Here is a 27,893-nt window from a genome sequence, read left to right as displayed (position 1 = left end):
TTGTAGTAAAAATAACATCACAAAATGTGTTTTAATGTTTTCAACGTACATGTACAACAGAAGACAACGATACCTCAGTCGGTTAATATCACTATATCGCATACAGGATAATGTACCATCAATGTTAAATGCTACTGTTTGGACAGAGTGGATCTTACATGAGGTGCTTTTTTGTATGAGTTTTATGAAATCAAAATCAATGTAAAAACGTTTTATTCAGGGCCTGAATGAGTCAAATATTTAGAACAAATGAAAGTTCATTCATTTTGTAAAATTGTCCTGGGTAACATGGTAATTATCTGTCCTGGTGCTCAATTCTAAATTAGTAATATGTTTTTTTTTAATACTAAAATAATTACTTTTCACATTAATACTAATTCAAAAATATCTTTCTATAGATCTGGACCACCTTGAATCTTCAGTGGGTTTGTCTACCCTGGGTCATGAAGAAGTGTGTCCTTATAAAACTTCCTGAACTCCGTCAACAGACGAACAAGATGAGTTGCTATCACAGTCAGTTCATTGCACTCGCCTGTATTCCCCTCACTTTTACTATAGTCCTTCTTCAGACTTTTAGCATATAATGATTTTAACTGCTCCTGTTCTGATTTCCTGTCAAGTGAAATAAAGAATTAAATCAATAATCCTATCAATAATAAATTAAATACAAACATGTACTAAGTTATTGTACCTATACATTCTGTAACTCAAATCCACTAACAACATAAGTGAGACATGGTAGTTAACAATTTATAATGAACACTGATCAACATGATCAAAAACTAGTACACATTTTCACGTTTGTTATATTGCCAAATGAGAAAAGATTTAACCAGTAAAGAAGACAATGACAACACTACACTGTATAGTTAGGAATATTCGTGGGGAGTGTAATTGACCTACATTCACAGAATTACAGGATAATATATCTATGTCCTGTTTAACCTATTTACCTGCGTTTAAGATTGGTGTAGCACTTGACAAGCTGTAGGAGGGAGAACTGAAGCCGCGAATCAAGAATCCCTAGTAGACTGAGTGCCTCCTGTTTGTGTTTGTCATCCATCTCTCCAATGGTGGCCAGCAGAGCGGTCAGAACGTTTTCACACTCAAGTAAGAATGACACGCCACTGGTCAGTGTCCTGAGACGTAGCTTAATATTGGTTAAACCTGGAATATGTAAACATCAAACTTACCATTTATACAAAAAGGATTGGTCAATTGTATGGGTCTTGTCAGATATCTGTGAACTACCATGACCTCAGAAACAATTACTACATTCCAATTTCTAAACCAAAAACCACAAGTGCAATTTTAATTTAAGATGGGTTATTTGATAAAAATCTGTGTAATGATCAATTTTGAATTAGTGTTTACTATGCAGATGAAGGACAACAAAATATTACAGTTAATCAATATTGTAACATTGATTGCAAATGTCAATATTTGACACAGGTGTGACAGTGACGTCAAATACAGACACACAATTAATGTTTTGTTAGCCTCATATTGAAGGATTTGAATTTTGCCAGACATATTTGTATTATATTTCAACATAATCCCCTTCAGTATCAGGGCCTAAATGCCACTTTTATAGAACTCCTTTTCTTGGCTGCTCAAAAAGTCATCCTCTGCATGTTAGGGTTAGGGTGCCTGAAATGGCTGTTTTCAGTTTTGAAAATAGTTGAAATCTAATGGAGCAAGATCAGGTGAATAAGGTGGATGCTCAATCAATTTAAAGCCATAATCGTGAATGGCAGGTAAGGCAATGACACACTCTTTCACCCTAACACTAACTCTAACCAATTTTGTCCATTTTGCAAAAGCTGTTTGTCTTGTTTACTTTAGAGTGCTACCTCATCGATGTAAACTAACCAAATGATACCAGTCCTTGGGTACACGGTCCTATATAATCAGAGAAAAGTAGGACTCAAAAAAGAACATCCTTGAGTACTTCCTTCAATATGAGGCTCACAACTTATCAATCAGCTCTGTACTATAAACTATGCTATTCACACATCTCACCACTGTGACCAACAAACTGGGTCTATCTCATTCAGATGAGACTGCCTTCTCACAAACAAACTAAAGACAAAATATCACTAATCTAGATCTCTTAGATATTTTAATAGTTATCACTTAAGACCTCCCTAAGTATTGAAATTTAAACTTAACTTGACCTCCCTGACCCTGAAAGGTTAAGGCCATTCATTTAAACAAATCTAAAGCCAATTTGCCATTAGATTACTGAAGGACAGATTACAGATGCCATTCCATCCAGGTTGAAAAATGATTCCAAGGAAATGCTGCTAGTTAAAGATACATAAATGACTGAAATAAACCAACAATGAGTTCCATACCCGACAAGATGAACTCCAGCAGAGCGAAATGTTCCAGTCTGGTGCGCAGGAGTTCTACATGACAGTCCACTGCAGAGAAGAAATGAGCAGCCTTAGAATAATGAGTCTCGGCCAAATGTCGCAGGTACTTCTTCTTCTGTTCACTCACCTGTAAAGAAAAATTAAGGTATAGCTTGGACAATACAGTATTCCAGCATCAGTACATTTGTTGTTTACGAGGCAGGGAAAATTATATCATAAATCTCGCTTAGACAATAATATTATAAACAATTTTGAATTCTCATGCTACAGTCTTATTAGGGTATGAAACACTCATAAAATGTTACCTCTGAGAAAAAGATTTCTAGTCAAACGTCAGACCTAGATTTTAGTACAGTTTGTAAGAGCTATAGACCCTTGTGAGCACTTTTACATACACTTATGTAGTCAAGAGCTATGTTGGTCTGTGACACCAGGAAAATGCCAGAACAATGTCAAAGGGAGATAACTCCTCTTTATGTGGAAAAGAAAAATGACATTAATGTGTTGTTTTACTTTTATTTTCATGGTAAGATGCTATTAAACAGACATAAACTAAGTTCACCACTAGAAGGTGTCTTCTGGTCCTTATTAATGGATGATTACTTTTCCAGGCTAAAGCAATACAAATACTTATCATTTAAATATTTAAACACGTTTTATGGTCAACATTAATCCAAATTACAGATATATTCATATTTATAGAATTTTGAAAATTTCTAGTCGAAGAAAATGTCGTTGCTATTTTCTTTTTTAAAAATTAGAAAAAAAAAGTCTTCATTTGTACTATTGTAATCAAGCTAACCAAGCTTGGATGTGTTTGTCACCGCATATGAGCTTTTATTTTCACAATCAAGACATAATTGACAATGGATTTTCACAATCAAGACATAATTGACAATGGATTTTTGCTATCACGTTAGTTGAATGGTTCTAGTACATATCCTGATATTATTGTTTCAATAGCTGAAGAGAGATTGCAAATACAATTCTGTATGATGTCAAACATACTGTTTATATTGACTATTACATAGAGTACCTCTGTGCGTATGGATTTGTGATACAGGGAGGCCAGGCGATGGTTGACAGATCCTGCTCGATACTGGTACATAGGCTGTCGGGCCGAGGTGCTGGCCATGTCACAATACTTCAATGACTTACTCATCAGGTCTGCAACTTCTTTCTCTACCTTAATGACAAACACAACAAAATACGGTTTACTCTGGAACAGACTTAAACATGTTATATTTCAATTATGATAATAAAGGCATTTCATACTCTTATACTTGTGGTCTCACGAATAAGGCATATGATACTATTAGTCATGCTTCAGTGAATAACACACATACAAGTTCATTGGTTATGGCTCAGTGAATAAAACATACTTATTGGCCATGGTTCAGTGAATAAGACATAAATTATACTTATTGGCCATGGTCCGGTGAACAAGACACACAATAAGCCTGGTTTAGTTACTAAGACATACTATGGGACATGGTTTAGTGACAATAAATGCCCTACCTTTAGTCGTGGTTCAGTAGATAATGGAGTACAGTCCTGTAAAAGGACGGCCATGTTGTAGTATGTGGTGGACAACTCCCAGCAGACTGACTCCCAGATATCGGGGTAGCGTGTGGGTGACTTCAGTAATGTCAGAGCTACACGGTAACAGTCTATTGCCTGGAAACAGTATATCAAACATACTATGAAGATCAGTGATCAAAGTTGCACTGGGTATGATATAAATGGCATCGGTTCTTTCCAGATGAAATTGGGCCACTCTGTATTATAGCTAAATGGACTTCTGTGGGAATTGTTTTTATTTTTTTATGCTTAAGCGCTATAGAGACAGCTTCGATGTAAGCTCCGATAGATTTGTTTGATTGAAAGTACTATTTACCTGAAAAGAAATGAAATATATAATATTTCTAATACAAGTAGATAATTGATTTTAATCTGTAATAACTTAATACATATAGACATGTAACACAAGAAGGGCAATCATGGTAAGAAACAACAAGTAACCTTGCAATAGAACATCCTCTCATCCTGACTAAACTCTGGGCTGGCTCCCTGTAGTGTTACTTGGGTGTGAGCCTGGGCACGCAGCCTCATCAGTCTTCCCTTGTTGGAGTGAAGCAAGGCCTGATTGGCTGCGTCAGACACACATTCGAAGCTGGTGATACCCTGATTGAAACTTTCCTCACTCTTCTCACACATTCGCTCCATGTCAATATCAGGAGAGGAGAAGTCTGTAGTGATGAAATCAACACAAATTAAGTAAAGAATCAACTCCGTATAAGTCCTTAATTGGAATACAGTTATCTCCCCTTAATCTAGCACCACAGTAATCATACCTATGTTTGGGTCCTGAATCCTGAAATGGATATAGAGGTTACACATAGAGGTTACACAACGAGTGGTTGTTGGATATGGAATTTATTTCACACAAGTAAGCTATTTTTTTTTTAAGTTACAAGAGACACCAGTTTTAGAGAGTGTCTTTTGTTACTTTTAAAAAATAACTTACTCCTGAATGTGAAATAAATTCCATATCTAAAAATCAGGAGTTGTGTGACCTGTTTCTACCACAATAATATCGGCTGGAATCAAAGGGAAACATGGCCAAGTCTTATTTCGCGCATGCAAAGAAGGTGTACAGGTGACGGCTGGGACCTGGTGATGTGACGTTATTCAATTGTTGATGACGTCAAAGTTCGAATTCTTGACCAATCAAAAGACCGGAAGGTCATATTCCAGAAATATAACATACAATGGCTTAAGAGTGGAATAACACAGCGTATTGTGGAAGAAACTCATTTATATAACTACTGTATTTGTGATGTAAGATCTACCCTTGGACCTGAATCCAATATACAGTTAATCAGGATTTGATTTTAGAGAGAATCAAAGTACTGGAAGTACTGTAAACGAACATTATTGTTTAATGCAAAATCAGTAATCTAAGTTTAAAGTCGATAAATTTACTGATATTGGTTTAGGAATTAATTGCAAATTATTTGAAATGTTTGCAGCTGTTCTGATATGATTGAACACATGCATATTTCTGTAAGGTCCTGATTGAAATTGGAAGTTTATTGATCTATCTTGGATGGATGAAAATAAAATATGTCTTCTTTCTTTCGGGAAGCCATCATCAGTTATAATACAGCCAGGACTCTGTGACCTTATTGATGCCAACTTCTAATATGCACTAAATTTAGGCTATTTCCATCGTTAGTTTAGCATATTTCAACTTAATATGATGAAACACACATAAAGAACTACTGAAAACCAAAACCAGAGCTGCTAATCAAGGCTCGGATTAGGAATGTATCCTATTGAAACTGTACTCAAGCATGTATGGTACTTCAAAACAAAAAACTTGACTCCTTTTGTTCAGGAATCATAACAACCATATAAAGACTATCTTCATCAAATAATTCAGCAAACAGGAAAAGAAAACTTCAAGCTTCATTTTCAACTTCAAACTGATAAAGGTTACAGTCCATTCGATGGGATGACACATTCCCTATTTATTGTCCCTTTCCAATGTTGACCATCCAATCATAGTGAACCATGCACACAGTTCAGCAATGTAATTGCACAAATCACATCCTTTATGTGGAGAGAACAGTTTTCGGGGTGTTATAAGATTCCATAACTGTATGCAAATTTGTGAATCATTCCATATCTATATCTATATATATACCGTTCGTGTATATATTTACACATATCAAAATTGGAATGACACAGGAGATTTGCAAGTTTAAGTTCACCATCAGTCATGGGAGGTTTACGTAAAATGTTATATTTACCGGGGTAATTAGTAATTTTGATTATATATTTATCAAGCTCTATTCTGTACTTTCTACCAGTGCTTATATTAGAGAATGGACACAATTATATGTTCTCCAATGTCAAAATTAATCATATGTAAAATATTAGGGGTTTATTTGACCGAGACGTATTTAAAATTTTTGTAATCATTCGCCATTCGAGGCCTGATTGCCGTCATATTTGAATTACCAAAATGGACCTGAAATCAATATTTTAAAAAAGAGAATGATCTGTGACTTGAACATTTCATAAAAATAATTTAATACATCGTTTATTCACTTCATTCAGATCTTCAGACACCACATAATTTGAGAAGTCATATATAGAAATATATGAACCATTTTGTTATTGATTAATAGTTCACACAAGTAAGCACTAGATGTAAGCAGTAAGTATATGTACCACTATCTACTGGCATGACTTTGAGTACAGTAGACTACACTCGCTTTGTGGATATTGACAGTATAACATATATTTACATACTAATTCAATTTTAGAATTGTAACTGAAATCTTGTAACAGCATGGCACAAATAGTCATCTGAACATTTGTTGTATATTGAAAAAATATTTAAGGTAAATATTAACTCATTTGCTTGACTTCAATTTTCAGTTTATCAATTCATCGATTACTCTGTGTTTGAAGTATGGTGTAGTGAGAATTTCAAGTCTTGATTATGACTTGATGAAAATTCTAAATTAACAAATTATTAAAATGAATTTGTTTGAAAAATAACACAAGTTCCACAGCAATATTATATAGAGTATCAATCACAATATATCAGAAGTTATCAAACTACAGATAACAATTAACGACTGAATATCAAATTAAGTGAATATCACAAGTATTTTTGCATTTGTTTTTAGATAATCCGGATTCGTCTTTAAAAAAAAATACCTAGTAGACGTAGTGCATAGTAAACGTAGCCATGTAACAGCTGATTTTAATCAGATATAACTTAACATGAACTTAACACCGTCACAGAAGTTCGTTGCAATCGAAAATTTGGTCGTGAATTCGGTATTTTGCAAATTATTTCAAAATACTTTCAGGTAAAAGAAAAAAAAAATTCTCGTAAAAATATCGATTTTGGGTCGACTATCGGCCATTTCGGTAATTCAACTCTAACGACAATCGGGCCGCGATTCGCAAATGAATAATTAATTTAAAATTCGGTCAAATAAACCTCTAATATTTTATATATGATACAATCAGGCATTGCAGAACATATATTTTGGTCAATCCTCTGAAAATAATGCCAATTTATATTATAATTAAGCCCGATTTTTCTTCGTTTCGGTATTTCCAAGTCTGCTTCACGTGTGGTCCGTTTCAGTAAATATTCTCGTCTTTGCCGAAATAAAAACAAGCTATATAATTGTTCATTTTAAACATGACAACAACTGCCAACCACACGTATCCAAAAATATTATTGTTGATATCATCTGAATATTGCCGTAGTTATCTGTCACTTCGATTGTAAACCCCATGCCAAAGTGAAGGAAGAATCGACCAATCAAATTGGTTTATTTTTGATTTCCGTAAATCTTGCAGTTACCTCCCTTACAACAGTAAATACGTTCCAAGTATCGCCTACAACAAGCAATCCCGTGCACATAGCAAGATATTATCATTTGCATTTGATTTATTGGGTCATTTTCGTCAAAGGAAAATGGTATATGGAAATCGATGACAATTTTAACGCTATGACCAGTCACCCTGGCCACAAATGCCACCTAATTGTAAGCCTATACATATGTACAGTTCTTTCTCGCAAACACGTACAGTAACTACAGTATAGTATGATACAATGTATCGTCTCGTATGCCGTCATTGATATATTTCTTTCTCTAAGTTATAGAAATACACACCTAGTTGATAATGATGTAACATTCTAGAATATATATATTACACATTTAAGTAAATCACGGACAAATTTGCAGACCTATGCTATAATGTCAGCCGTTTTGGAAAGAACACAGAAGAGCAAAACTTTCTAAACATCCGGAGACGAATGCGCCTGCGCAATAGTTGTTTACATAAATATATTGACCTGGAGTTATTCGCAAAGTTCAGGTTCATTTAGTCTTCTCATTTCGCTAGCGTTATGCATTTCTCAAATCGTATGCATCTTGAAAACACCTACTGAATACATTTCAACCTTTTCGGTAAAACTACTATATAAAAAGAAGATGTTTTTGCAAGTAAATTATTTGAAGCGTAAGGCAATGGGGGCAGCCATATGTCATTGAAACAGACAGTAGATGGCGTATTGGTGAATGTGGCTACCATATATGGTTATATTTCTCAGTCCAGTTCTTGATCACAATAACCGAACATTAATGTTCGTTTAAAAAAGTAAGTCAGTGGCTGATGACAAAGATTTTCTATTCAAAGTAAGATCTTGAAAGGCAACTTGCTACCTGCTTTTTAGTATTTAAAGTCTGCATGAAGATTTATTTATTAAAATTGTATGAATAGCATAGGACCTGGTAATGACATATATCACATCAGGGCAAAAGATAAAACCTCATATTGAGGAATAAAATGTAACTTTGAAATAATTTGTTCAAATTAATTTAAACAGATATCAACAACTACAACTACAGATAATTACAAGTGGTTTAAGCACTTGGTGTACATCAACTACAAGATCATAAGCATTTACATATGTATAAGCTTGTCTGTTTTAATATCAGGATATGTTCTTATATTTGTTTCAAAATAAATCAGCTTAACATACTAGCTTTTTCAGTAATAGTCCAGTACCCAGAACATTTTTACCTGATTTCTGCAAGAAATTTTGAGCCTGACCCATAAAGAACACTCCTATTTCGTTCTTCACATTTCCGTATCGTTTTCTCAATGTAACGACAAAAGCCTGAGAGTCGGATGACATATGACTGGTAGCAAGGTCAAGGGCATTCTTGTAACATGAAGAACACTGCTGAAGCAGCTTGTCCTTCCCTCCCCGCAGGTCACATGCCCAGCTGTGTTCTGTTAAACAGCCAAAAACTATACTGTAGTATCACGGCATGATAAAATAACTACGGTCATGCAAAATATTCATGGTTAATGAGGAGATTTATGAAGAAATCATATAAAATATTTTTAAAAAACAATCAAGAGTATATAAAAGATATATATTACATTTGTAGAACTCTAGAAGGTTTAACAGGTTATGTTCAAGTATTTAATTTGTCATCCAAATTGTATATTAGCATCTGATAACAGTTCAATATTTATGAAAGTATTTAGTAATACTATTATCCTTACCAAAAGTGTCAAGTTCACGCTCCACACTATCCAGAATGCCCATTTCCTGCTCAGTGTAATCGATCAGGTTAACACTGATATCATCATACACCTGTCCATCATGAATGAACATCAGTATGATGTCACCGACTAAACCCAACATGTTCATCAGTAACTCTCGGTTCTCCTCAAACTTCTGTGGCAGGAGGACACGCACACCAGCTACAACAGATAAATTGGATGTAAATATTTATAGAATTTATAATTCTCTTACCCTGGACAGGTGTATCTCCACTTAAACCGATCTACACTTTTACCGGTAGTAAATTTCCTTGTTCTCATTGCCTAGATAGGTGTATCTCATAGCCTAGATAGGTGTATCTCATAGCCTAGATAGGTGTATCTCATAGCCTAGAAAGGTGTATCTCATAGCCTAGATAGGTGTATCTCATAGCCTAGAAAGGTGTATCCACAAATCCAAAAAGAATCGTTCATTATTAGTGGGAGGTTGGAAGTGATCAGGGGAGGGTGGCACTGGGACCTCAACGACATGAATATAAACTGATATCCCAGACCCAAACTTACCAAAGCAGCGTAGGGCTGACTTGATGTATCTCATGGCACAGCCAGTTTTCTGAGAGGACAATGAGAACTTTGCCAAGGAGTAGAATGCCATTGCTGCCTTTCTTAACAACAGGACCTTTGACAAGCGATGCCAGGAGCAGGATGACTCTGTTTCAGCCAGCTGTAGGTGGTCAAGGTCATGGAGAGGGAATTCTGACTCGTTGTGGGGTGGGGCAGACTTCTGGAGAGGGACGTAATGGAGAGGTATTGCCTGATTGCTGTCACACCATACCTGCTCCTCAACTAAGTTCTTACTCTTTCGGATCTGCTCTGTGAAATCTCGATCAAGACATTGTAGGCCCTGCATAAGAATATTATGAATATCACAATATAGGTCATGTACACGGACATTCAACATAGGTTTTGTGTAAATGTACTGAGAAACATTGACACTTTAATTAATAGGTATCTAGGCCTTACTTAAATGTTCAGTTACCATAGATACAATAGTAAATACCTTGTGTGATGAGTTACCATAGATACAATAGTAAATACCTTGTGTGATGAGTTACCATAGATACAATAGTAAATACCTTGTGTGATGAGTTACCATAGATACAATAGTAAATACCTTGTGTGATGAGTTACCATAGATACAATAGTAAATACCTTGTGTATGTTGTGGAGAGCTTCAGCACATTTTTCGTTTACACTTCCAACTATCGGCCGTACTTTGGTGATGTCCTGGTTATTTCGTTTTCTGCTTTCCTGGTTTTTATTGGATAAGTTCTTTATATCTAATGATTTCGTAGAATCTTCCCCATCCCCTGTCTCCTCCTATACATAAAACACAGGAAAAGTAATTTTCAAAAGTGATTAAATTCTATTCAATATAACAGCATTCGTAACATCAGTGTTTGATACAATTTTAACACTTTACTTGTGCTAGATACAAGTTCAATGTTTTATTTGAACTGGATATTGAATTTGTATTGGATACAAACTTATGACCATTTTTGACTTTTTGATAAAATCCAGTGTCTCATGAGTCACCTGGAAATTCATCAGGATGTTTTAGTTTTAATAACATTCCTAAAAATTATCAGAAAGTCTCTTCATTTATTCCTGAATATAAACGTTAATTAGGAAGGCAAATTCGCCATATCACCAAGGTTACACAATCCACATGATCACATCTTGGATTGTCTGATCTTTTTCTTCTGTTCATCATGTCAATGAAAGCCACCTGAGGTGACATATCCCTAGGGAAAAATAGGCCTTGAACATACACTTGTGATTGATGAATCAATTATACAAGTCACATAATAATCTATAAAGACCATAACTTCTATAATTACCTGACACGAGTCGTTATCATACATTTCTTCGTCTGACTCTCCTACATCTGAATTCTCCCACGCATCATCCTTTACAGTACTATCAGGCACGTACAGGTCAGACAATAAATAGTACGCAGAGGTACACACCTGCAAATGTATATACAAACAACATGTTTATACAAACAAATAAATGTATTAAATTGTTTACAGAAACAATTTTAAATGCATACAAACAATATCATCTATATTTTTTTTGTTCATAAATGCAATTTAGATGGTAATAAAAATACAAATACACACTAGCTGTAATAAACACCTGTTTTCCAGGGTATAACCTATTTCAGGGGATTTTTACTTTTTGATAGGTTTAGAATCTTTACATATGAGAAATCTTTATACATATCAAGTTATATATGTAAACAGCTTTTCAATATGATTAGATTTGATGTACCAGGAATCATTAATTCCTAACTGTTTGACTTCACTTCAAGATCTCATTGACATTCAATGTCCATGCATATATTAAAATGCATTTTAAATGCATATAAATTATAATAACAAGTTTTTCCAAAAGGGGAAAAGGCAAAAAGGAAGGATATTTTCAAATTAGACAGTTACTAATACAAAATTGGTAAACATTCTAGCTTAGAAGTAAAGACATGAGGAAGATTTTTTCCCTCTCTGGGAAATTTGACCATGAGCAGTAATACAGGTTTATCCTATGTTTGTCTCTGGGTAGACTTGGTTCAGAGAATGAAATTATAGGATGATTAACAAGTAGCTTTTATAAACCTGTGAATGCTTGTCTTCTGTAAGAAGTAGCAGGCAGTTTTCTAGAAGAGTCCGCACGGTTGGTGCTTTCTTTCTCTGATGTTGTTGCCGTAAGTTACGTGCCACTCGATACAGTAACATGCCCAGTGGTACTGTGAATGGATTTGAACCTTCCATATTGTCTCCACATAGGGCTGTCAGGTCATACAACTTCACCACGTCATCATCATTACCTGTCAAACACAAATAGAGTAATCATATCAAAAAAACACATTTACATATATAATCCATGCTTTTTTGACAGTCAAGCATTGGCTAAGGTTACAAATGTAAGTAATGTTTCAATTTGGCCTATTAGTGTAACAGAGCCAAAAATACAATGTCTAATCTATCACCACTGATCTGGGTACACTGGGAGATAATACGGAAAGGTGGGGTAACAGGCTCATGTTAATTTTCTTGAACTTTCATCTTAGAAAAGAAACCATTGTCTGTATAGGGAGGATGGGGAAAGTGTCTTTGTGGATCACTAAATTAAAACATGATGCATATGTATGTACCAAAGTTTGTACAATGATGTAAGGGTTAGCCTCATTATATATGCAAATACCAGGGATTCCGAAAATAGCAGGTTTTATTTGTTCCAGATGGCTAGGTCCACCGTCATCAAAAGCATGGCCTATAGCCATCCAAAATATGTCAAAAAATAAAATCTATTATTTACAGAATCTCTGGTGTTGGTACTCCATCTCTTTGTCAACTTGTTGTTACCTATTGTTTATGGAGCTCTATTAGAATACCCAAGTGTCCTTGGATTTCCTCTATCGGGACATCTACCAAAAAGCACTTACAGGACGTTAGACTCCTCTACCTTTTAGTGTTAAAACTCCCGTATATTATATTTTTACAAGAAGCTAAAATGAAACGTTACACCTCCAAAAAAGCTATATCTTACCTTTGTAAAGCCAGTATGTGTGGCCTTCTTTGGTGGCATTAGCCTTCAGAAATGACAGGATATTTCGGGCAATTTCTGTGACTTCTTGAGGATTAAAACTTGAATCCTCCATGTTTGGAATATCCTCTGTTTTGATAAGCTCGTACCTCTGAAGTGAAGATTTTCCATCATTTGTAAACATTCTTTTCTTTCATAATCAAGCAAACAATTCACAAAAATTATGTAAATGATATCTTTGTACTTATAAAGTACTGATGCAAACTGTGCAATGCCCAAATGACATAAAAAAATGTACATGTATTTTTACACACATTATGTTACTGTATACCTGGTAATTTTGCCTCCGTTTAATTTTCGCCATTTTCGCTCTTTGATAATAGGGCGAATTTAAAATGACGGCGAAAATTTCCAAAACATATCCCTGTGCTTTTTAAGTGTGTTTTATTCTATACCATCATAAGCAACACGTGTTATATATTTACAATAAATTGATAAAGTAATTCATTGTTTTATTCCAATCTATGCATGTGAAATAAAATCTAGATCTAACTCTAGGCCTAGTAAATTTGCAACATCACGTTGAGGTAAATCGAGAAAATGGGCTAAGATAGCATACTAGGTTTAGTATATTTGATTTTTTGAAAATATAAATACTAAGTAACTTTAAAATCCAGTCATTTTTTAAAATGATGCACACAAATTAGCATCAAATTCTTGTCATTGTGAAGGCTGATTTTATGAGTTCACCGTCACTTGTGGCTTCCATCGTTGTACAAGTGAACAAGAGAAAACACTGGTCGGTAATTAGTCATGGCACGGTGAACTAACCATTCATCGTGTTTACTTAAATCGCCCATGCATACCTGATACTATTTGAATCAATAGGGGCTAAAAGTAAATCTGAACACATGTAAACGTTGTATATCAAACCTGATTGCATTTCACACCTCAGCGGGATATACAGTACGAGGAGGGTGATTTGGTACTCAAACGCTCACAGCGCGTTTGCGCCCATCGAGCGATGGGGATTAAAACCCTGCTGCAATCCCGCCGTAATCCCGCGCAAGCGATGTCGCTGCGATCCCGCTCACGCAGCGATTCCGCTCTGACAAGCAGCAACTCCACTCAGCCAGCGATCCCGCTCCGGCGGGCCAGCAAACCCGCTCAGCCAGCGATCCCGCTCCGGCGGGCCAGCAAACCCGCTCAGCCAGCGATCACGCTCCCGTAACATGGACACAAGAAATCCTGCAATCTTTTTTTTTAAATATAACGATGAATAAGAAGGAACTCATATTTATTTCATCAGAAACGTTCGCAGAATGTAATGTAATGTTTACAAAATATGTTTCGTATTCACTTGCTTGAGTTGTTGTCTGCTTGTGTAAGTATCAAATCAAGAGTAATAAGTCACGTGATATTTCACATGTACTCTAGTTAAGCTCTCGCTAGCGCTGTGCGCGAACAATCATTTATCTTATATATACATTTGTGCGTGGTATATCCACTTAAAGTATCGTAGTTATGTATGATATATTAAAATAAAGAAGGCAATTAGTTCTGTCAGTGAAACATTTTCTTTGATATAGGCAGGATTTGAAATGTGGTCGAATTGTACGATCGCCAGCCGTTATGTAGCCATGCCCGTCTGAGTTACCTACAAATGTATTCAATGCTCGGTAAACGTCGTAGTATGCACAATGCACGCGCAATGTACGGGGTACCGAGAGAGTTTTTCGACGGCTGGCGATGGGCAGTATACACTGATACATGTAGGCTTAGTTTGTTGTTCAATCCATTCATATATATATATATATATATATAATATTTATGTAATTCTCTGAATGAAATATTTGAAATGAATTGTGGTCATCCTTATCATTTACATAAGCTGAGACGGTAAAATGTACTGTATTGTAAACTTATTAATCTGTATATCACCCGTTTGATAGGTAACCAGTCTTGACATTTTTCCTAAAATGAAAACACATTTGTTTTGAACAACCGGAGCCATAACGCATGTCTCATATATACATTATACATGTACATGTACATTTGTATGTGCTTGTTGAAACAAATACATGTACATGATTTATTACGGATAATGTTGTTATTATGATTAGTATTATGTGTATATATATGTAAATTGTATATGCATGTTTGGGTAAAATATCCAAGTTCGTCCTTATTAAAGTAATATGAAGATCAATAAATAAGTGTATCACGATACCGATCTATATAGGCTATGTCTGATGTCCAATCCTATTGACTTAACATCTCGTCAATAAGATGTACATGTATTGAAATTAAAAATATGGATACTGAGTGTTCTATTTTCTTACGAAACCTGACATAGATAGTTACCCTGATTTTTTATTTAAACATATTTTTATTGTAACTTATATGTATATAAGAGATTGGGCAAAAACCACCTTTCCCGACACAAGTATACATGAAAAAAATACAGCAAGATGGCATAATATAATATTTTAATATAATATTATTTTTTAACATGTTTACAAATTGGTTTAGCGGGAGAGAGAGAGGAGGGGGGGGGGTGTACACATGTGATGACATATGTATATGTAGCAATTAAAAATCATAAAAAAAAAAAATATTATTTTTTATATGAAGGGGCTTTTGTCAAAGGCACTGATGACATATGTATATGTAGCAATTAAAAATCAACAGAAAAATAAATATCATTTTTTTTTCATGAAGGGGCTTTTGTCCACTTTTTGATTAGTGTGAAGGGGCTTTTGTCCTAGGGGCTAATGTCCGGGGGGGCTTTTGTCCGTATCTCTATAAAGATATAGTGAAAGTAATTGCTCTTATTTCAATGCACGTGTATATCTTGATATGTTGCAACCATTAAACCAATACGTACAATGTACATATTATAAATGTATAACTTTCAACAATACAAATTACGTACCTAATTTAAATCTGAAATATATATATGATTTAAGAATGATTAATACAATTATCATCGCATACGGATTTAACGGGTTTTACTTCCGCTATTACGGCCTCAAAAGGAAAACGGCAGGTGCCTTATTCTAAAAGACCGAAATGTAAGAGGTGAGATACAGGTAGACTAGTAAACATGAAGCATAGGCTAAATCCTTATGTAACAACATTCCGCCCGCAGGTAAAAAAAAGCTGTAGGGGTCCGATGGGGTCACTGCGATACAGGTATACTCGCTATTGTAATCAAAATCTGTGATTGGCAGATGTTAACAGCAGGTGAAAACATTTCTATAACGGTAACTACACTGTACACGACCGGTATTTGTCCTGTGTATAGAGGATTTATCTATATCACATTGATTAACTCCAATCATGATTTGTAAATGACGCGATTTTAACCACGTGGTCTCCATACACACAGTTTTATTTGGATACTATAACACATGGAAATTGTGTTACATGAGGAACATTAACATTGTACCACATGTACATATATATGAATAAACAATCCAGTTACAAAAACATAATATTCATAGGATTATATTACATACACGTAATCAAAGAAGAGATTTTTTTTGAAAAAAAAGACAAACCATTTAGAACTTCCATTTATAATTATGATCTTAAACAGACTTTTAGTTTAGTTTTATTTGGATTTGAGCGGTAATAATTTAGAATATGTAATTTCTTTGCGAATTTTCAATGATTGCGTTTTTACAGGAAAACAGATAATGATACTCATCTCCTACATTCTCTGAAGACAAGGTTCATATCTTCTCCTGAAACTCTTTGTTACCTACCAGTTTCAATGGAAAATTTCAATTACATGTACGTACACTGTGTATCTAATACAATTAGAGTTAATCTAATCTCAGGCTTCATCGGACATAAAATGTACTGGTCAATAGCTCGGTGAAGGAGGAAATACTTCACATTGTTTGGGTGTTAGGTCTTGATAATAATGGTGACTTTCGCATAGTCAGTACGTATTTTTTTTTTTATTTTTTTTTTTTTACTTCCGAAATAAAAAGGACAGGAAATTTTCCCATGTTGTCGTTATAATTGATTAAAATTTGTTTAAAATGTGTTTTTGTTGACGTTTTTATCACATACACATGACAGATGACACAAATGTATTGTTTTTCTCACAATAAAGAAAGAATATTGGACTACACACACAATCATTCTGTGGTAGCTAGCTATATAGTTTAAACTGTATTCTATTTGACAATTTCCATTTAATAGCATATATACAACATAAGATATACATACATACGTATATACTATTATGCTCGGTCTTGTAATCAAAGACCGTACTACATGTATTTCTTTGCTGACAAAAAGAGATCGGGAAGGCAATCGATTATCCTTTACAAAAGTGTTCGATATCTCACAAAATAATTTTGTACCAGGCTGCTAAAATGGTAACAATTTTTTCAATTCTTTATTAGTCTTGCGAGTATACATCTCATCAACATCATACGATTACAAAAAATATAATTCAAGTCAGCTCGAGTAGAGCAATGCACTTGTGACGATTTTTTTTTCTGATAAGAAAGTAATTAAATGATTAGCTACTATAGTTGGGAAACTATTAGCACTGATTTCGATATCTACCGGTAATATACATGTAAGTGTATGTCCGTGATATTAGCCATGCAAGAGATGTCCCCGATGGACACATAAATAATGATAGTAATAAAAACACAATATCTTTAGGCCGTGGATTTAAAACTACGAAATGTTCAAATAATTGAAAAGTTTATGAAACCTACTACAGAAATTCAAAGATAATTTTCTCAAACAGACATGTTGCTAGCTAAATACTTCAAATGTCTATGTAAAAATAAGTCGAGATCAAAATAACGAGCCCCTTATGTGGCCTCTCCGAGGTCATGCACAAAACGTCATCTATACAAAGGTCAGCTAAATCAGAATAGTAATAATGCTGCCGTGGACACGTGGCTCATTTTCCACTATTAAAATGGTTACCTGATTGAGCACATTTCCGTATTCCCCATATCCCACTCGAGGTGCACAAAAATTCTGACCAAGATCCGACCGTCCTAAGTACTCTAGAAATGATGACAAAACCGCCTTTTGACCCGTCCCCATTCCGTAAGAATGAATTAAAGCTACTGTGGACACTTGGTTCATTGTCCACCATTAACCAGAATAATTACCTTTTGTTTTCCCGAAGAAGGCGGTCACCAGTTAGCAGTCACAAGATACATTTAAAATGTATTGACTCAGCTCCTAACACTAAATGACGACTATATCCAATATTACTGGATTTATGACTCGTGAGTGATCTTGCACATGCATGAAAATAGTCTATTTGAACTTTAATAACTACAATATTTCCCTACAAATAGTTTTTATCAAAATGGTCTGACATCAAGTACACTGTCATATTGTACAACATTGCAGATATTATTCAACTTATAACATAGATTTCATGAGCAATACATTACACGTATGAATTTGTATCTCATAGTTGAGGTACATCATCCAATAAATACTTACGATGGACGATACAACTGAAAACATATACATGGTCATTAAAGTATAATTAATCGACACCAGGCTGTTGAAAGTCTACCGTCATTACTGATTGAGCGGGTCCTATTCAATTCCGCTCGAGCGGGTCTGCTACAAGTCCGCTCGAGCGGGTCTGCTACAAGTCCGCTCGAGCGGGCCCGCTACAAGCCCGCCCGGTGAGCGGGTCCGCTGCTACAAGTCCGCTCAAGCCCGCTACAAAACCGCTCAAGCCCGCTGCGAACCCGCTCAAGCCCGCTCAAATCCCGCGGCAATCCCGCGCAAATTCTGAGCGGGGGGCTGCGCGGGTCAACACTCTGTGAGCGTATGAGTATCAAATCACCCCTACTCGTACTGTATATCCAAAGAAAAGAAAATAGGGGAACTTGATAAATCATGAGTGTTCCGAGTGCAACTGTATCGAGAATTCCGAACGGAATTTTCCGATTGTAAACGAGGAAAAGACATTTCATAAAAGTAGTTTAGGGCGAATTTAAAACGGGGCGAATATCTTTTGTGTTACTCAAGGGCGAAAAAAACCTGGGGCGAAAAATACCAGGTATACATAAGATAAGATAAGATAAGTTTATTTCTGTTTCAGGACTTTTAAAGTCCTCTATACCAGACTCAAATAATACATGAGATTGATATATTACTTCTGTCCGGTCTACTGTACATTGTTTATGATTTAATTGATGCTTTGTAATTAAAAGAAAAGTTCTTGGTTTTTCCAGTGATCGTCTAGCTTGTTTTTGAAGGAGTTTACATTTAATGCTGATATAACCTGTTCTGGCAATTCATTCCAGATTGACACTGTTCTGTTTGAAAAGTAGTTTTTTCTTAGCGTATTTGTGGATTGTCTAGGGAATTTTTTTTTTGGTATGTCCTCTGGTACTGTTGCGTTCAGCAGCATCCTTCCATAAAATGATACCATTAAAACATTCTTTATCATATATTTCGCTTATTATTTTGTACAGTATACAGTATGTCTCTGTGTTTTGTGTAGATTCCCCAAATTTTGCCTTCAATACCTGGAGCTCCCTGTCAAGAATCAATAAATTCTATGATGTATTTGATGTTACAAAGTTCTATGAGACTTGATGAACAGGTATCTGAAGACTGCAATAAATGAGGTCTTTTGTGTTCAGACAGTACATGTCAGATCAATGAAAGTTACATCACCAAGTCTTTTCTTAATACTGTTTAGGTCCATCATTTAACTATGGTTTATCATTACTTTAGGAGGATACCAATTTGTCTGTAACATGACTATACAATATCTATTAACTATGACCCTTTTTTGAGGTTGACAAAATCCTTAATTTTTATGTAAGATATGAAACTTGTTTGCAAAAGGAAGAAATTGTGTTAATATCCTTCTTGATAACAGGAAATTTACACCAGAGTATTGATTGTGACGTCACAATATTAACCACCACTTAACCAAGTTTTAACCAATAAGAGTGGAGGAAAATTGGACCATATCGAATACATGTGTATTGCAATTTAACCCTTCCATTCTCTGATAATCCTCAAAAAATCAATGTCACAGAATCAGTTATTATATATAATGTGTACGTAGATGAAATGACTGAAATCTACCAGTCATATTTGCAAACTTCAAATGTTAGAAATCAATACTGTCATGTCAATATGTGTTTGTTAGTGTTACCTGTACGATTCCATTGAGATGGAAACACATGGCTACCTCAGGGACATTACACATCAGGTTATCCAGCCAGTAGTCCAGACCAGTTAACACATTTATAGGCGTCCTCATGTCCCTGGATAATAAAATAACAATGCTAGTTATATCAGATCTCAAATGTAACATTTCCACACTTATCATACAGAAATGGTATCACGGACAGAATTTGTTTTGTATACTATAAAGTTTTCAATAATAAAGTGAAATTTGCCACATATTGGACCAATTGAAAAAAAGCTGCATTTCTTCTTGCATTATCATGAAAATTAGGGTTCAGACACATTGTAGGGATTTGTTTTTTTACTTCAATATTCAGTTTCAAAATATCTATTGTTTGTACAACAAAGATAATATCCAAGTAGTATAACACAGAAGGGAATACAGTACAGTACTATGGGTTACCGGTATTGTTTTATATTAATAAATATATATTTATTGATATTTTATATTTAGGTACAAATTTGTTGAAGCTTTTAATTAGTGACACCAGAATCACTTATTAATCCAGCATGGTCAGTGTGACAATATTAAACTCCTAACCGAAATGTACTGTTTCGCAGAAGGAGATTGAGGTGTAGCCATTACACTTTATTTACTTCTTAATAGATGTAACAGAGCGCATGATTAATTAAATTTAAATCACTGCCTCCGCTAGGGATCGAACCCGGGACCTCTGGCTTACTTCTAGTCTTACGCTCAACCGATCGAGCTAAAGAGAAGATCTCTCTAGCCGAGCAGTATATTGCAGCTAGTATTTACCAGGGTTACATACTCCCCCTCCAGAAAATAACTCGTCCTCGAGATTCCAGAGGTAACAGCGATGCTTTCGCAAGCAGCGATGATTATCATTCCAGAGTCCCTACATGGGCGCCAATGTAACAGAGCGCATGATTAATTAAATTTAAATCACTGCCTCCACTAGGGATCAAACCCGGGACCTCTGGCTTACTAGTCTTACGCTCAACCGATCGAGCTAAAGAGAAGATCTCTCTAGCCGAGCGGTATATTGCGGCTAGTATTTACCAGTGTTACATAGAATTAATTATGAATGCAGTAGTTTTGATTCTGCACGTACCTTAGTTTCAGACTAATGCAAGGGTAGTTGTTACCACAAAATATGGGAAGGTCTGTTCCAATGAGCATACGAATGTCCTCAAACATCCACAGAATTTCTTTGTGAAAGTCACCACTGGGAGTCTACAACAAAACAGTTACATATTTTTCATGATAATGTTTTTAAAAAGCATATGTGACATAATGGAAAAAGTTGCTACATGTATACGTTTCCTTAGAAAATCTCTTCTTTTTTGTGGATCTCCAGGGAGGGGTATTGTTGTTCCAAATTTCCTCTTCGAAAAATACTTTGACCACTTTTTTACCAGATTTCAGGATGAATCAATCACTCAATGATAGTTTTTGTAAATAGTAATGTGTTGGAAAATACCTCAGATGGATGTTCATTTAACAGCTTTAGTTCCTTCTCCTCCAATTTCTCAAAGACCTGGGTTACAGGAAATTCTTTCTCAATATTCTCTCCAGGATTAGCATCAGCAATACTGAAACAAAGAACAACAAACACAATGTCATGTATATATAAGCTATTGGTAATGTACTGGTATGAATATATTAATTATGGACATTTGGAAAGGTCAATATTACTCCGGCCCGTTGGAATCACAAGTATTGACTGAGGGCGTGGTTTTAGTGTACCGTACTTTGGGATATTTTGGCGTTGCCAAAATTTGGCGTTTTTTGCACCTACCTGAGATATAGCCTTTGTTTGAATAGGTATTTTCTGAGAACTTTTCAGTATAAGCCTTTTGTATTTCATCTCGCCTGGTTGCACAGGAAAACAGCCTTTGTAAGTTACACAAGTTAATCGATCAATTGAGACGCGACTTGTCATTGAACACAGGTAATACAACAATCAATATGAAAACATTAATGAAATTTATGACACATTTAGATGAAAACATACCTTAATTGACACGTTTTTAACAAAAAACAATATTCCAACACACATCAACACAGATCGCGGAAGCTAGTAATGGGTATGTAGTAATTGAACGGAAAGACGCTATAATCTAGATATTGTTCCGACAATTTTTTTTCGTGAAATTTTGGTTTGTTTAATTTTGGCTCATTCACCCCATTAAACCAAAATATAACCACATCCAAAATATCCCAAAGTACGGTATGGTATAGTATCCACCTATTGCTATAAACATTTTTCTTATATCTAATTTGTTTCTAATGCAGCTCATTGATTTTGAAATATTTTTACAATACATTTTATTTGGATATGAATTCATTAGGAGCTAGTCTGATTCTGATCATTAATCATAAACACAAAAGGTACATATATAAAAGGTACATACAACAGCTTTACTACTGTCATCTGATGTTTGTCATATTCCCCTGGAGAGCAGTTTGGTTTTATTTGTTTAACGTCCTATCAACAGCTAAGGTCATTTAAGGATGGCCTTCCGTGCGTGCAATATATGCATGCATGTGATGAGTGCATATATGCATTTTCCTCACAAGAGTGAACGCTCAACGAAAGGCCAAAAGTGAGGCATTGCCAAGGGACACATTAGGAAGGAAGTTGTTAAGAAAGGAGAGAAAAGATAAAGATCCTAAATTTAGTCACCTCTTACGATCATACAATGGGGGAAGCAGGTACATTTCTTACGCCCTACCTGCAGGGCAGCTGGAGAGCTTCGAAAGTACTTGGGAGACAGCAGATCTGCATCATCATCACCCAATCCCAATTCCCAAATACTTCTGTGTCAAATTTGAAAGTGGTAGATCCCTGGGCTTATTTACAGGACAAATATATGGCAATTCATGTATTTTATTTTTAAGATGTCTATGTTTGTTTATAAATATCACAAACTAAATGTAGACATTTTCACCTGTGGTACAAAAACTTGGAATACATGTTCCTGGTCTGTTGTTTATGGCGGCTTTTATCCTTTCTTGGCACACATTTCATCTGAAAAATACCAAGTAAAAATAGAATTTCAAATAATTCTTGCATTACCTTCCTGCAATGTGTATATGAAATATATATACTGTATCTTTCAAACGTCCATTAACATAGAATGGCTGTTTATGATGAAAACCAACAAGTGCTACTATGTCATTAGACTGGCTCCTGTACATGTCTCTAGAATATTGAAATTAAAAATGAAATTGAGCTTTTTAATTTTGGTCTTAAGATTCCGATTATAGAACTCAGCTTGGCGTTAAAATCGAATTCGTCATGATTAGTGTATATTGTATTATAATATCTTGTATAAATATGTTTAGATATCTTATCACATCATACATGTACATAGTTATACAATAGATGGTACGGGTGCTTCATTCAAAGAAGCGATCCATTTTCAATAAAGGAAACATTTCCTTTTTATTGTTTATAAACTACTGATGTTATACATGCATACAACAGATCTTTTTACTATATCAACGACAAAGTTTTGTTAAAGAGGCTTGCCCACACAGAGATCAGAAAAATTGGCTAATAGAAACAGATTTTTTACACATGACAGATTGTTGGAATTGTTGAGTTTTTCATTTTATTTTCCTTATAAAACGCTGAAAAGTGATATTAAAACCTCATTTTTTAATATTATTTATTTAATCGCAACCCGCGATAAGTCCCCGCTATGAAATGGAGTCTAATTTATGATTGACACATCAAAGAAACAAGCACGTGCACAGTGCCGCACAGTGATAACTTCAAAGGCAGCGGCGATTTACAAAGAAGATTTACCGTTATATTCCATACATTTCCCTCTCAGGTTGAGTTTTAAAACGTCTTTTAAATACATATTCTGTAATTGTTTTCAAGAAATAAAGTCGGAAAGCCTCTAATTTTGTCACATAGAAACGTGTACTGAAGTTTATTTAGTGATCGGAGATGTGCCGTTTACCGGTCCGTCTGCGGGTAAGCCTCTTTAAATATGTAATCAATTAAAGATTTGCTCAAAGGAAGAAAAAAAAATCCATGAAGCCACTGACTTGATTATTACTAAAATAAAACTCAAGAAATTGATAAACACTACAAATCATCAGCTTTCAAAAGGATTGATCCACGTCACTGTTACATTTCACTCACCTGCATATCTCTAGCAACACAATCATAATAGAACTCCCTTAGCCATTTCCAGTCATCCTGTATATAAAACAACATAAAGATATTCCTACTGGTAAATTGTTTCAACTAAAAGTCCATAGGTCTTACACTCCATTTACCACCAGTATACAGTATTTATAATACAGTTAGTGTACATCTATTGTAATACCACAGCACTGATACTGAGTAAAACAGGAAGTTCATATACATTTATATATATCTAATGTCCAAAGCACCAACACCAAGCTCTACACAAATTATGACAAAAATTAACAACTAATTTTTATGCTACCATGTGTTTGAAATGTAAAATAGAATCTGATATAAATACATTCATTTTGAATAGGTTACACATCTGACAGTTGAACTTGTCCCTTCCTGAAATCCCAGAGATCATTGACACAAGAATAGGTATACTGTAGTAAGATATAATCATGAGCAGCATATCACTCATGTGACAATGTTAACATTAAATTGTCTTGAACATTTTCAAGAGTCACAAATAAGATTTGTGAATATCTAATTTGTTGAAATGACTACATATACCCTAGATGGTTTTACCTGTTGTTGACGAAGCAGGTGTTTGTGTATGTCAAACTCATCCAGCAGCAGTGACTTCCCAATTCTATGCACCATCATACTAATGTGGGACCGACTAAAGGGTATCTTTAGCAGTTTCTTGATGTTCTGTAATGTAAAACATCTGGGGATTTGGAGTTGGAGTTTTTATGTTCAGACTTATTTTGACTTCAGTATTAACTATTATGTGAAATTGAGAATTTCAACAGCAGTTTCTGAATGTTCTGTAATGTAAGATAGCTAGGATTGTTTTTATTAAACCTGGGAGTAGAGCCAACACTGTTACTTTAATTAAGGTTCATCGTATCCCTTACTTGATACCAGCCAGTATATGCAGGGTAACTGCAGAACAATTGGGGAAAAACTCAGTAAAGCAGTCAATCGCAACAAGCTTGTAATAAGTTAGTTTCATTTTATAATTGTATGTCAACCAGTTTTGCCTGAAAAGTGGGATTCATCAGGACAATTTAATTACAAACTGTGTACCATGAAGTACTAAAAATGGGGGCACTTTCATATTGTTAATTGAGTTCATATGATTGTATTGCTTCTATATATATATAACAAGTCAAATTAATAAAATATACAATTTACACCAGAAAAATGTTTTCCAATCCCAAACCAGTGATATGCCATTATTTCCAGCCAATGTACTAGGTTACCTGTGCATTTGTGATGACATCTACTTCTCCTGTCAAATCTAAAGAGTTGCCAGCCATCTCTATGCTACTTAGGTAGGACTTGCTACTCTGATGCTGAGTAAAATCATGGATGTTCTGCTCCACAACAGAGGTTTGCCTTAACCAATTCGATGGTGGTACATTCAGGTTTGTGTTTCGCTGTAGTAGGGAGAAGTTTGGCGAAAAATGTACTGTGGCATTCTTCAAAATGGCCATAGATTTCACTTCCTTGTTGGAATCCTTCTCTTTCTGAACTCCATGTTGAGGCATCTGAAATTTAAAAACATTTTTTTTTTTTGTTACAGGAGTAAAAATGTATCATGCTGATCAAACAACATTTTCATATCTACGGGACCTCCAAATTGTAGACAGACTAGATATATATATATATATACCACAGGGGCTCGGTTTCAGGTTTCTGAGTAACATATGCATGACATCAGTAAACAACCACATTATAAATTAAGTATTCATATACACATATGTACATTCTAAAACCTTATAAAAAATCGGGGTTATTGATGCATCGATTTTTTATAAGGTTTCAGAATGTATATGAATACTTAATTTATAGAGTTGTGGTTGTTTACTGATGTCATATATGTTACTCAGAAACCTGAAACCGAGCCCCAGTGATATATACAACCGATGAGCTATAGATATGTATGTAGCGGAACTGGACCGGGTCGATCATCGGCGACCAGGCTACTCAATCGGTAGAGCATCCAGCTAGTGTTTGGAGGTCCCGGGTTCGAACCCCGGTCTGACCGTGCATTTTTCCACAGACATTACATGTATACCTGGCTAAATCATTGGCGTTCATCAGTACAGTACATTATTCTAATCCATGAAACCAACGTTAACAGGACTATTTTTATATTTTCTAACATTTTGTAAAAGATTTCTTTTATGTGTTTATTATGTCGTATGTGAAAAAAACAAACAATATGTCAAAAAAGCTATATTTTACGACTTACGTGTTTGAAACAACAAAGAAAGTATCACAGCAAGCGAGATTGAAGTATTTAATAAGTACAGTACAAATGAGAGTCATTAAAAAGACCAGGGTGAAGCATGTACCAGGTCGGGGAAACCCCGAGATCGGCGTATAATACCTCGATCGGCCCATTATACGCCGATTGAGGTATGGATTTGTTACTAAAAAAGCTCAAATCAATTTAAACTCTTCTTTTTAAAAATTTCTATCCAAGTCGCATTTATTTAGGCATTAAACGTTATACAAATACAAAAATTAAATTTATTTGAGTGCGGGAAAGAACTGAAAACAGATGTAATACTTCCGGTCTATATGGCCTATGTTACGATGGTAGTGTTACTACGGCGGCATCAAGTTTCTAAGTAGCCACTGCTTCCATTAAACATATTTCAGCAAAATATTATTTATTTTGTCATAAATTCATGCGACTTGGATAGAAAATTTTAAAAAGATGAGTTTAAATTGATTTGAGCTATTTTTAGTAACAAATCCATACCTCAATCGGCGTATAATAGGCCGATCGAGGTATTATACGCCGATCTCGGGGTTTCCCCGACCTGTGTACTGAACATGACGAAAAAGGTAGGCTAGACCTACTCACAATTCGAATCACTCGAGAGATTTATCTAGCTTAAGTCTTATAATTTATCAGTTGGCAAATGAGCAATTTAGGCACTTGTCCAGTTAAAGCTGCTAACTCAATATTTTACACTATCATGCTAAAATTTAAAACTGACCATACAGTAGGCCATGTAATTGCAATCTGTGTGTGCGTTTATTTATTTTTTTTTTTAATCAAACCTTACAGTATCGGTATTGTTCATTTCTAACACCTCGACGTCCTCGTTATCAATTCACCCAGGAAATAACTTACCGGTTGTGTCATATTCGTTAACTTGTTGGTAGCCATGTCCTAATTTTTTTGTACTGATAAATATATCCTCCTTTGTTGCGGAGAAGATAAATACTTCCTTTCACCTAACATTCTGTCAAGATGTTCCAGTGTGTTCCAGAATTACATCACTGAATTTGCCTTCGTTACAAACACTTCTAAGACTACAGATGTACACATGCTAACTAAAATCAAACTAGTGAACCGAACTCATAAATCCGGAACAAAAGCTAGTTATGTAGCCTACAGTAGATAAAATATGGGGCGCCGTTTTACTATTTATTAACAAAA

The 27,893-nt window shown here is 35.0% G+C and overlaps 1 protein-coding gene across 1 annotated transcript; it reads right to left on the bottom strand.

Annotated features, from left to right (window-relative positions):
- On the bottom strand, nt 1–27,717 carry LOC117339382 (erythroid differentiation-related factor 1-like). Its single transcript, XM_033900944.1, has 21 exons — nt 27,585–27,717; nt 25,696–25,983; nt 25,016–25,141; nt 24,437–24,493; nt 23,229–23,308; nt 21,758–21,869; nt 21,389–21,510; nt 20,278–20,389; nt 13,101–13,248; nt 12,167–12,378; nt 11,393–11,521; nt 10,704–10,871; nt 10,056–10,395; nt 9,492–9,692; nt 9,000–9,212; nt 4,401–4,627; nt 3,897–4,055; nt 3,415–3,564; nt 2,358–2,505; nt 954–1,167; nt 1–612 (listed from the first exon to the last, which is right to left on the bottom strand). Exons 1-21 carry the CDS (start codon nt 27,618–27,620, stop codon nt 432–434), a joined length of 3,423 nt encoding a protein of 1,140 aa, XP_033756835.1. The 5' UTR covers nt 27,621–27,717; the 3' UTR covers nt 1–431.
- Nucleotides 27,718–27,893: the final 176 nt, after the last annotated feature.

Source organism: Pecten maximus, chromosome 12 (assembly GCF_902652985.1).
Source record: "Pecten maximus chromosome 12, xPecMax1.1, whole genome shotgun sequence".
Classification (NCBI taxonomy): domain Eukaryota; kingdom Metazoa; phylum Mollusca; class Bivalvia; order Pectinida; family Pectinidae; genus Pecten; species Pecten maximus.
The sequence above is the reverse complement of the archived record's forward strand: the minus strand, read 5'-3'. Positions and strand labels throughout refer to the sequence as shown.

Coding starts and splice junctions, on each gene's coding strand:
- LOC117339382 (XM_033900944.1), bottom strand. CDS start 27,620: ATGGCTACCAACAAGTTAACGAATATGACACAACCG. Junction 25,142..25,695: donor ATGTCATCACAAATGCACAG/GTAACCTAGTAC, acceptor TTTACATTACAG/AACATCAAGAAACTGCTAAA. Junction 23,309..24,436: donor GTGTTGCTAGAGATATGCAG/GTGAGTGAAATG, acceptor GGTATTTTTCAG/ATGAAATGTGTGCCAAGAAA.